Source organism: Gymnoscopelus microlampas, assembly GCF_963454915.1.
Source record: "Gymnoscopelus microlampas genome assembly, chromosome: 17".
NCBI lineage: Eukaryota > Metazoa > Chordata > Actinopteri > Myctophiformes > Myctophidae > Gymnoscopelus > Gymnoscopelus microlampas.
In genome coordinates this window covers 12,940,164-12,950,894 of record NC_139954.1, presented here as the reverse complement: position 1 = coordinate 12,950,894, position 10,731 = coordinate 12,940,164, and the positions used below count along the sequence as shown (strand labels likewise).

General features: G+C 42.7%; 1 protein-coding gene across 2 annotated transcripts; it reads right to left on the bottom strand.

Moving 5' to 3' along the window:
• Positions 1–518: 518 nt before the first annotated feature.
• gjc4b (gap junction protein gamma 4b) lies at positions 519–9,879 on the bottom strand. 2 transcript variants are annotated; one of them, XM_084085134.1, is made up of 3 exons: positions 9,718–9,879; positions 3,415–4,588; positions 519–2,228 (listed from the first exon to the last, which is right to left on the bottom strand). In XM_084085134.1, the coding sequence occupies exons 2-3, from the start codon at positions 4,547–4,549 to the stop codon at positions 2,215–2,217; spliced, it is 1,149 nt and encodes a 382-aa protein (XP_083941260.1). In that variant the 5' UTR covers positions 4,550–4,588; positions 9,718–9,879; the 3' UTR covers positions 519–2,214. The 2 variants fall into 2 exon arrangements, with proteins under 2 accessions (XP_083941260.1, XP_083941259.1); XM_084085133.1 differs by having other exon boundaries at positions 3,415–4,585.
• Positions 9,880–10,731: the final 852 nt, after the last annotated feature.

Genomic DNA, 10,731 nt, shown 5'->3' with positions numbered 1-10,731 from the left:
TATATAATTTCGTCTCCGTCGGGTGGAAACCTCATAGTCATATGTCCAAAACCAAAACAGTTACTTTTCAGGATTCAAATAAAAAAATTAGTAGTAGCAGATCTACAAGCTCAATATGTGCATTTTGGGCTGTGTGTTTGTGGTTTATGCTATGCCAAGCTGTTGGCCACTGTGTGACATCAGTTATTTCCATGATACCTAAGTGTCTGCCTACAGCAACAACAAGCTATGGGTATTAAAAAGGTTACTAGCTACATTTCAGGCCATGCATGCGATAGGCCCAATAATTCCAAGCACCATCTAAGTCATTTCTACCAACCCAAAACATACTGTACATCCGGAAACACTGCAAACAGTAGGCTACTTTTCAGAGTTCTGCAGAGCATTGGTTGTCTAAAAATCTGTTCAATCAGGCTGACTTTAGCGTTAAACCATGTCACCATTATCACTAGTCTGGTTTCGATAAACAAGGCCAGAACACATTACACATAATGGAGACAAAATTACCAATTCCAGCAGTCAGTGAAAAATGGTTTATTTAAAAACTACCCACAAAAATACTATAGATACAAAAAGTATAAAAAAGTACAAAATGCATTCTTTTTTTAAAAAACGACTTGAGATGACACTTGAGAGTAGGTACCTGCAATGCACTCATAGCATTGTGGGTATGATTCGGAGTACAAATTATGACACTAAAGCATTCAAGGCAAATGCATGGTCTTATAATCAAATAGCATGATTGCAACCTTCATTGAGGGTCAGAGCAGGACAACGCACAGGTTAACATCCACAAATCAAAGACATGAAACCTGAACATGGCATTATTATTGCAAACTTTTCATTGGAAGCAAGAGCTCTTCGTGATAAGGGAATGTTTGATGGTTCTGTGATGAAAATGTATTTAAGACGGTGAGCATTTAATGCCATTTTCTTTTACAAAATTGTATTGGCTTAACCACATGAACCCTAGCGTCCCCATTGTGAGTGAACATTTGTCAAAAATAGCAGGCTCATAGCATGTGTTATGTAAATTGGCTATTTTTGCCCAAGAGATTTTGTATGGACGGGAAAACAGAACAAATATAGACCCCTGGGGGACCCTGGTCAATGAAGCATATAGGGTTTAAGTGGTTAATGGTTGCACTGTGATTAAAGTGTTCTAATCTCGTCTTCAAATGATCATGAACCCTACACTATGCAACAATAAAAATAAGCATCAGGGAACTAAGACAGCAGTGAACTTCATTCTTTTCACACTGAACAGTAATGCTGGCTGGCATGAATGATACAAAATAAAAGAAGTCATAGAACATACAAAAATGGACAAAAGAACAGTATCAAATGTTTTAAACAATACACGGTCACAATATACACTTATTCAAGCATTACCCAGGTTTTTGTTCCTTTGGACAAAGGCACCACATGACTTCCAGTTACTATACTTGGAGAACATTGACTGGTGCGGTGCTAACTAAAAATTAACAAAAGATAAAAGGGGAGTTATGCCTCAAATGTACAACTTGCATACAGCAAGTAATCACAAGTTAAATAGCATTATCCAAACTGCTTGAAAATGTCACGGGACACACCTGTCCATATTTCAATGACTCCAGTACCCTTTTGTTCCTATGAGTGGCACCCTGTCCTTTAGACAACCAGTTCATATACAAGCACTAACTCAACTCTTACAGTTTGATGTTTTGCCCCTGCACTACACATAGCCTGCCCTTACCACAATGGAATGGCTGAAAATGTAAACAGTTTAGGTCTAAGGCAAAGTTGAGATGAACCTTCTCTGGACTTCAAAATGAGGACCACGGCAAAGTTGAGACGAACCTTCTCTGGACTTCAAAATGAGGACCACAGAAACTCAGATAAATCAAACCGCTAATAATCCTATGCTTAAAAAAAAGATTAGGAATGGGGGAAACAGCATAGCTGCCCTGAGAGAGGAGCATAAGTGATAGGTCTTGTTGTACTACAACAGTTTGTGAGCACTTTGGATTTTCAAGAGGTCAAAGTTCGACTCATCCTCAACCAATTGCTGGCCTTAATACTGAAAAGCTTTGACTGGATTTGTCGTCCTCAAGTGAATCCGCGAGCATACAGACACACATCCATACATCTGTGTCAGATTCCCTTTTGTCTGCTCACTGATGAATCCTGATGTGACGTTTCACCCATAGCGTCCATGGCTGTGTTGATGAGGACCTATGCTCTGAGACCTGGGGAGACAAGACGAGTGACAACACAAATTAATCAAAATGTACTGGGATCAAAGCCGTGTTTTTTTCCCATGTTCAAGTGGGGCTCAACAAGGTCAAGAACAAAATAAAATGTAGCTTTTTAACATAATTGTGGACACTATTTGTATCTATGACCAAACTAATAAAACATGCTTATCAAAACATAAGATCATCAATTACAAACACTGGTGACATGAACGTCAACCTTTCTAGTAAAATGTTAGCAGGGCCGTATCAAATGTGATTGGACATTCAAAAATTCTGGGGTTTTTTTAATGAAGGTTTGAATGTATGATGTAATCCTATATTAAAATTGGCTTAAGGGAAGGCCGGCCCACCGGTGGGCGGACGGACCTCTGACATCACGCTCATGTCACCATGACTCAGCGGACGGACCTCTTATGTCACGCTTATGTCACCATGACCATAACCATATAAGGAGTTCACAATGCAGCGGAGCGGATCTCTGACATCACGCTCATGTCACCATGACTCATAACCATATAAGGAGTTCCCAAATATGGAGTGTGTTGTCTAACCTCAACAAATCAATCAGCCCCATATACGGGCATAAAAGGGGTTATACCCATATATAGGCATATACTGATGACATCATGGATCTCCATATATGAGCATAAAGACACATGGACTGACAGATACAGAGATCTCCATATATGGGCATAAAAGGGACATGGACTGACAGATACAGAGATCTCCATATATGGGCATAAAAGGGACATGGACTGACAGATACGTTGTCTAACCTCAATGTGTCGTCATGGCATCAGGTGCAAACAAATCACTCAGCTCCATATATGGGCACAAAAGGGGGCATGCCTATACATGGGCATATACTGATTACAACAGTGATCTCCATATATGGCATGCCGAAGATATGAGGGCCACTTAGCGGCCCGAACCTCTAGTAATAAATTTTAAAAAACTAAAATGTAATAATCTAATCTCTCAACTTGTAATGTCTGCCTATGTGTAAGTAAAATATACTGACAAACTCTTTAAAGCTGGAGCCAGGATTCTATAAAAGTGTCTGCTCTACTCACAAAATCCTTAATTTGAATAAATTGATTAATCTCGTTAAATGGTTTGCCGACACTAAATGTAAAGAAATGAATATTCCGTCTGAAGTCGAGCTGCATCTCTTTACCTTTCTCACATGTCCCGCTCTGCTTTTCCTGGGCGAAGTTCAGTCGGTTCTGCTCCACGGCGGTGCCGTTGGACTCGGGGCTGCTGCTACGAGACGGGCTGCCGTCCTCGTTCTGGTAGGCCAGGTCCAGGTGCTGCAGGGCCAGCTTCATGTGCCTCCGCCTCTCCAGCTCTCGTGACGAGGGCTCGTCCCCGAACGACTCGCGGCCAGAATCCGCGAGGTTGTCCTGGAAGGCAATTTTCCCCGACGGGTCCTTCTTTAAGGCCGTGTGGTAACCCGGAGGTGCGGAGGGCTGCCGGCAGACCGACGGCCTCTGACTGGCCAGGGCTGTGTGACGCGGGGTCGGGGGACGAGGGCGCGGTTTGCAGAAGCAGTCACGGATGCCGCTGTAACCCAGGTGCAGTATTTCAAGCGCCGTGAACAGCAGACAGAGGGCGCTGACGCCGTACATGATGAGCAGAAAGATCGTTTTCTCCGTGGGGCGCGATACAAAGCAGTCCACCGTGTGCGGGCACGGTGATCGCGTGCACACGTACGACGGTGCCACCTCCAGCCCGTACAGGATGTACTGGCCAAACAGGAAGAGGGCCTCAAACGTGGCGCGCGACAGCAGCGAGAACACGTACACCTTCATGAGGCCGTCGCGCTTGATTCGCCGCCGCCCGTCGTGCTTCTTGCACGGCTTCTCCGGTGCCTCCTTCTTCTCTGGCTCGATCTCCTCCAGGATCATGGGATCCTCTTCGCCGTTGTCCTCCGCCTCCTCGTAGTCGCGGTTGGTGCCGCGGCTCACCATGGGCATCCTCTTCCGCGGCCGGTACTCGTCGTCCTCCATGCGGGCGATCTTGTGCATGGCGAAGCCCAGGTACATGACGGTGGGCGTGGTTATCATGATCACCTGGAACACCCAGAAGCGGATGTGCGAGAGGGGTGCAAAGGCATCGTAGCACACGTTTTCACAACCGGGCTGGTTCGTATTGCAGACAAATTTACTCTGTTCATCGTAGTAGATGGATTCCCCACCGACCGCTGTCAGCACGATGCGGAAGACGATGAGGAGAGTGAGCCAGACTTTTCCCACGAAGGTGGAGTGGTTGGAGATCTCGTCCAGCAGACGCGTTAAGAAGCTCCAACTCATTGTGGCTGTGGGTTGACAGGATGAGGCCTCTCAGATCTGCTTGGATAAAAAGAGAGACAACTTTAAGAAACTAGTGGTACATGTTGAAGCTTGATGATGCAGAACACATAGTAGAAGTTGTGATGAGCAGTCAGGATAAGCCTGGGCAATGTGGCCACGATAATTTAAAAAGAGTTGTTATGCACATCCACCTTGGTCGCTGGTGCGGGACTGAACATGAACATATGAAAATAAATAAGGTAATAATAAATAAATAAGTATGCTGCTCCGAAATGGTTTATTGTGCAACGGTTACCTATTTTTCCAATATGACCAAGATATCATATCTTTCATATTTGGTGCGACGGTGTAATCCGAATTATGCGACGGGTATTGTAAAAATGAATAGTTTTGTGTGAATTCACAAGCAGAATAAATCCACCATCACTGTCAATAAACTAATAAGAATGCCCCAAAAGGTGCTTTGACAAAAATCTAAACAGGTTAGTAAACACAGGATTTAATTATAAGACCAGAAACTAAATATCTCTCAGTAGAGCATGCAAGTCCACTATAATAATACTATAATTATTTTTTACTCTGAGCTCATTGAAATTGCAAATTATATCCACTAGGTGGAGACATGGTCCTGCACAGGATTCTGTAAAGCTGTTCAACATCTGCCAGATTAGATAGCTAGGTGGCATGACTGGGGGCGCGGAGGTCCACTGGCGGGATTTGAATAGCTGCCAAAGATAGAGCATACAACCATGTGAGGAATGTCATCGAACAGCTGTAAAATCATGGCGTGTTCTCACAAAAGCATTTTGGCTTATCCCTCAAGAAAATATTTAACTGCCTGGAGTCTTTTATTATCATCAGGGAATGTTCTCTAGAACCAGGCAAAGAATTGTGAGAAGTAGCCTACTATATTGCAAACCAGAACACACAAATCCCAGTCAGGTATCATTAAATACCCAGACTAATCACCCAATATGCTAAATGACAGCTCATGTATCCTTAAGTATGTTTCTAATTCTTGACAACAGTGAATTTATATTTAAGTACATGTAGTCAAGACAACTTTTCCATACTCTAAATGTTCTATATTTTTGTCCTCCAGACCTACGTAGGAAGGATTCCTGGATTCCTGCTTGTGTGTTAACCACAACCACATAATACACAAGTGATGTTCTATTGCTGGGATGTGCAATAAAATGAGTCATTGTAATAATCCAAGTCATAGGGCGTATGGAGGACTTGACAAATGGGAAAGTTTTACAGGCATTTTAGGGTGGCCATTGCGGTTTCACACCATCTGTGTTTAACGTCTACTCTTGCTAATATCAAAGTAGTAATTGTAGAACTATGCTTCCACAGACTTGTGCCAAACAGATTGTGTGGGACAACGGGGAAATTGCATCACATCTTACAAATTATGGAATGTGTCCAGTGATTAATCAGACCAATCCGTTTAGTAACTTTAGTTGATTTAAAAAACCTATTCAAAATGATCCACCTTGATTCGATTGATCAAAATGTATAGAATAGTAGTTGCAGCCCTACAATAAAACAACAATTAGTAGCTTGGAATAGAAACAGGTTTTTCAGATTGCTGTTCATAGCCCTCACTTTGTCCTCACAGAAGTCCACATTCTCAATAAGTCAAGTTGATGGAAACTTGGAACGCAAGCGAATAATTAACTAAATACAAGTTCAAAACAGTAAGGGAAAAGGTGAGAGTAAAGCACCCCTGTCCCTTCCTTAACAGATATAGTAAGGGATGTATTGAACTAAAGGCACTGACGGCGCATGTGAATTGCGTATGTGTAATTGTATGTGAAACCAGTACACTGACATACATGTCCTTAGCAAAGGTTAAAATGAAAAGCCCTTCAAATAATACTGCAGCAATTAAGTTCTAGGCACTAAGTGCTGCCTAATGAATGGCTTACTTATTAAGGCAGACTTGCGGAGGAATATCACTTTCTTGATTGGTTAAGTGGCTACTCTATCAGATTTGTATAATGGCTTATTGATTTTAAGTCTGTGGATGGCCACCGGTTAAGACTTCATGCCAACAACACCATCATCGTAGTGAATCAAAGTACAAAACAACAATGTAAGCTATACCCATTTAACCTAAAACCTATACGATATATTGTCCTCAAGTGCTATCTGCACTTTACATTCTGTTGTAAATATTATGTGATAGTATGTAAGCAATAGTATGCTGCAGTGGTTCTCATCCTTTTGAATTTCAAGGACCCCCCCTAGTTTTATATTACCCCCCATTTCTAAAAGATTATGGGACCCTTAGAGGTCCATTACAACTCAAGTTACAGACCTGTAATGGTCCATTTGGTTGGTAACCATCAATCATTAACTGGGGATCCCCCTCAAGGACTCCTTATGGTCCCTAAACCCCACGTTGAGGGCCGCTGTTATAGTGGCCTGCATCTATAGGCTGCATTCATTTCCCCCCCTAAACAACAGACATGATTGTAATTTGACATTCCCTGGCTAGCTGACACAGGAACCACCTGTGTGTCTTTTTTGTGGGGCAAAAAACGAGGCTTTCTGCCTCTGCAGTGATGCTGCTTCGCTGCTGAACACCTGGAGGCCACAGAGCTTAACAGCAGCAACAGTTCTCACAGGTTCATAGGATGAGATATGCTTCAGTTGTTCTCCAAAGAGAGCCTGTGGTTCCGAGTTGCACATACTGCCTCTGGGAGCATGTTCACCAACCAACTACTCAACTCAAGATTTTTTGTTATTAAAAAATATATAATTTAACACCATGCTGGTAATTTCACCCAAACTATGGTCGACAGAATGCCCAGTAAATCATAAATGGGCCAAATGCCTCAAATGTAAATGTTAAATAAATATCATGCTGCAGGAAATGTGGGGGAGGAATATAATCCAACAGCCCACTCAGACATTAATGCAGCCCAACAGTCAGGCATTGCCTCAAGCAAAGACCCACTGATAGGCTAACACAGAAGTGCCATGAGAAAAGTAGTCCACAGACAAGCATCTTATCGCACGCGTGCGTGTGTGACACTGTGGTTTCAGAGCCCCCCATAACCTGTCTGAGGCATCAAAATCAGCAACATTTGTATGTAGAATAGTTTACCACTTGCTTCCATACTAGACAGTGATTGTACCTGGCAGTGAATATTAGCCTGCTACTTAAAGTTGGCTCAAATGGTGAAAACAGATGTATCCAATTGAGGCAATTTAATGAAATACTGACACATTGCACTTCAAACATCATCACTGTGATGATTGGTGGACATATTGCACAGTGTTCTCTAAAAAACAAAACAAGACGGTAATTTGGAATGAGACCTAAACATACAAGAAACTGATATGACTTGTTTGGGTGTTTTGATGTCCTATCTTCAATGGGCTCGGGCCTCTCTTTTATCAGAGGCACTTCAAATACAACCCCAGAAATAAGTAAAGCTGGACTAGGGAAAGGGCTGGCAGCCAGTCACAACACTCTTAACCCCCCCTACAGAACAGAGAGGCTTTGTGGCCCTCACATCTGGGAGACTAGTTAGTCTACCACTGATCCATCCCATTCAGGCCATCAGGCATGCAGGGAGGGAGGCCCCAGACTTGGGGGGAAATGAGCACGAACACAATATTAGTCCTACTTGTAAATGTATTTGGGATGTAGTTATGTAAAAGAGGGGAAAAAGTGGAGGGATATTCATATCTCAGATTCATAGCGATGATAAAAATAAAAAATAGGCCCACTCAAACAAGACGTTTCTAATATCACTTGAGATAAATAAAGGGATTAAAAGAGTGGACAAAGAAAATGGGCTGAAGAGAGAAAGGTAGGTAGGCTAGAAGAAAAACAAACCTGGTTTCTAAAGCAGGTTTTTAAAGACAATAATCAGCTCATGATACAAAAAAAAAGTAGCTAGGCTATGATCCACTACTTTTGCCCAAAGGGAACCCAAAAGGCTGAGGAGAGCACCACGGTACCATGCGATGGAAAAGCCCCATTAAAGAAAGGAAATCATCCGTTCCGCTTAATTGGCCATAACGTGCTGAACAACAGCCCCGATGCACCCAGAAGAGCTGATTAAAGTGTGAGCAATGTACCAACAGTTCAACATTAACAGCGTATATAGACTCGAAGACTGTGATCATAGTTTATCAACAGACTTGGGGTCTGATTTCCCCCGGAGAAACAGATTAACCCCCATGCATGCGTTTAGTCTCTCCTCCATCGCCATGGGGTGACATAGCTAGCCTACAAACCGTTTACAAATTATATGTAAATATAAGCATCAATTAATAAGATTTAATTGGCCTAATGATTGCTTTTTAATAAGATATCGTTGATTGAACCACGCGTGGACACGCATGCTTACTGGCTCCGCGCGGCGCGCCTTGCATTAAAGTTAGCATTTAAACTAGCCCCGTTGGGAACCTCACTCGCCACGATAGCTCCTAGTTCAGGTCCCGCTTCGTAGGCTGACGGCAGAGTGCGACACCGGCCAATACGGTTGATTCTTACCTTTTTCCGCAAATCGTATCCAAAAAGTAAAGGTATTCCCCCATGCTCTCAGATGTTTTAAATCTTAGCGGTCAAGAAATGTTTACCGACGGGTTAAAAGAAGCGTTTAAATAGCATTTTTTGGTCAGCCTGTGCCATATTTCTTTTTGCAACGTTAACCGGAGCAATACTGCCCATGCGGACGGGGGTTGACTGGCCACAGGCTGACTAAATAAGCGATTTAAACGCTTGTTTCAACCCGTCGGTAAAAATGTCTTGACCGCTAAAATGTAAAACATCTGAGAGCAGGGAAGAATACCTTTACTTTTTGGATACGATGTGCGGAAAAGGCAACGATATTGGCTACCATTCGGCCAGTGTCGCACTCTGCCGGGGACCCTACGCAGCGGGACCTGCATCGCAGAGCGAAAGCGGAGGGAGAGGTTCCGATCGGGGCTACATTTAAACCAGCGTTTTGCACAGGTTTCGGCCCCGACAACCACCACGACTTCCAACACTGTGGAACAGAATTGTAGCCTCGAACACTGCAGATGGAAGTTAGAAACGGAGCTACCGCTGATCTATTTAGCAAGCAGAGATATCCCGTTAATGCGATCCTGTGTGATGCTTGCTGGCTGGGCTTTGTTTGGTAGCTGGTCTGATCATTTACCTTCAAGTAGAATGTGTGGTTCCTCTCTGCTCCAAAAAGTCCCCCTTAATCTCTTAATATAGTTTCGTTTACTTCCCTCCGATCGTCTTGAAAACAAAAAAAAAGAGCACCCCTCTGTTCGTCAAGCCATCCAGTTTTGATGAGAGGCTCTTCGTCTGTCTGCTCTAAATGCGGGGTGAGGACAAAGAGTCTTCCCAAACACAGCTCCCCCCCCTTTTCTCTCCTCCCCGTTTCAAGCGGGCACCCCACCCCACCCCCGATCTGCGGATCAACTTCAACATTCCTCATGCAGTCCTCCTTTCTTTGCCAGCCTCTTTTTGTTCATTTCTATCTTTTACCAGTGGTGTAAATTTAAGTAACTAAGTACATTTACTCAAGTACTGTACTTAAGTACAATTTTGTTTTACTTTTCTGGAGTATTTCCAATTTTCAATAGCCTACTTTTACTTCTACTCCACTACATCTCAGAGGCAAATGTTTTACTCCACTACAATTATTTGTATTTATTATATAATCACTTCCAATTTCACTCATGTATGAGTTCTCTCTCCTGATTGTTTATGCTAATCAAGACCTAGAGAGATGAGGAGACCCCTGTTCTCACACACACACACACACACACACACACACACACACACACACACACACACACACACACACACACACACACACACACACACACACACACACACACACACACACACACACACAGGTTTTAAGTACCACTAGTACTATGAAGTAAAGTTTTACGTTTTACTTTTAACCATATTTAAATTAGTTGCTGTTAGCTGTAGTTCCTTGTTTGAAGGCTTTGCGTGGTTATGAAATATTATTATATTAAATAAAAATGAAAATTATTATAGCTGTCCCTTTTGTCTATTCAATGGATTTATACTGTATGCTAAAGTTTATGCATTTCTATATAGGCTTTGTGTAGCAAAAGCAGGTCACTGAATTCTTTAGGTGGTTTTAGAGAGTTATGAGGTTCTATACATGCATACAGTATGATATTAA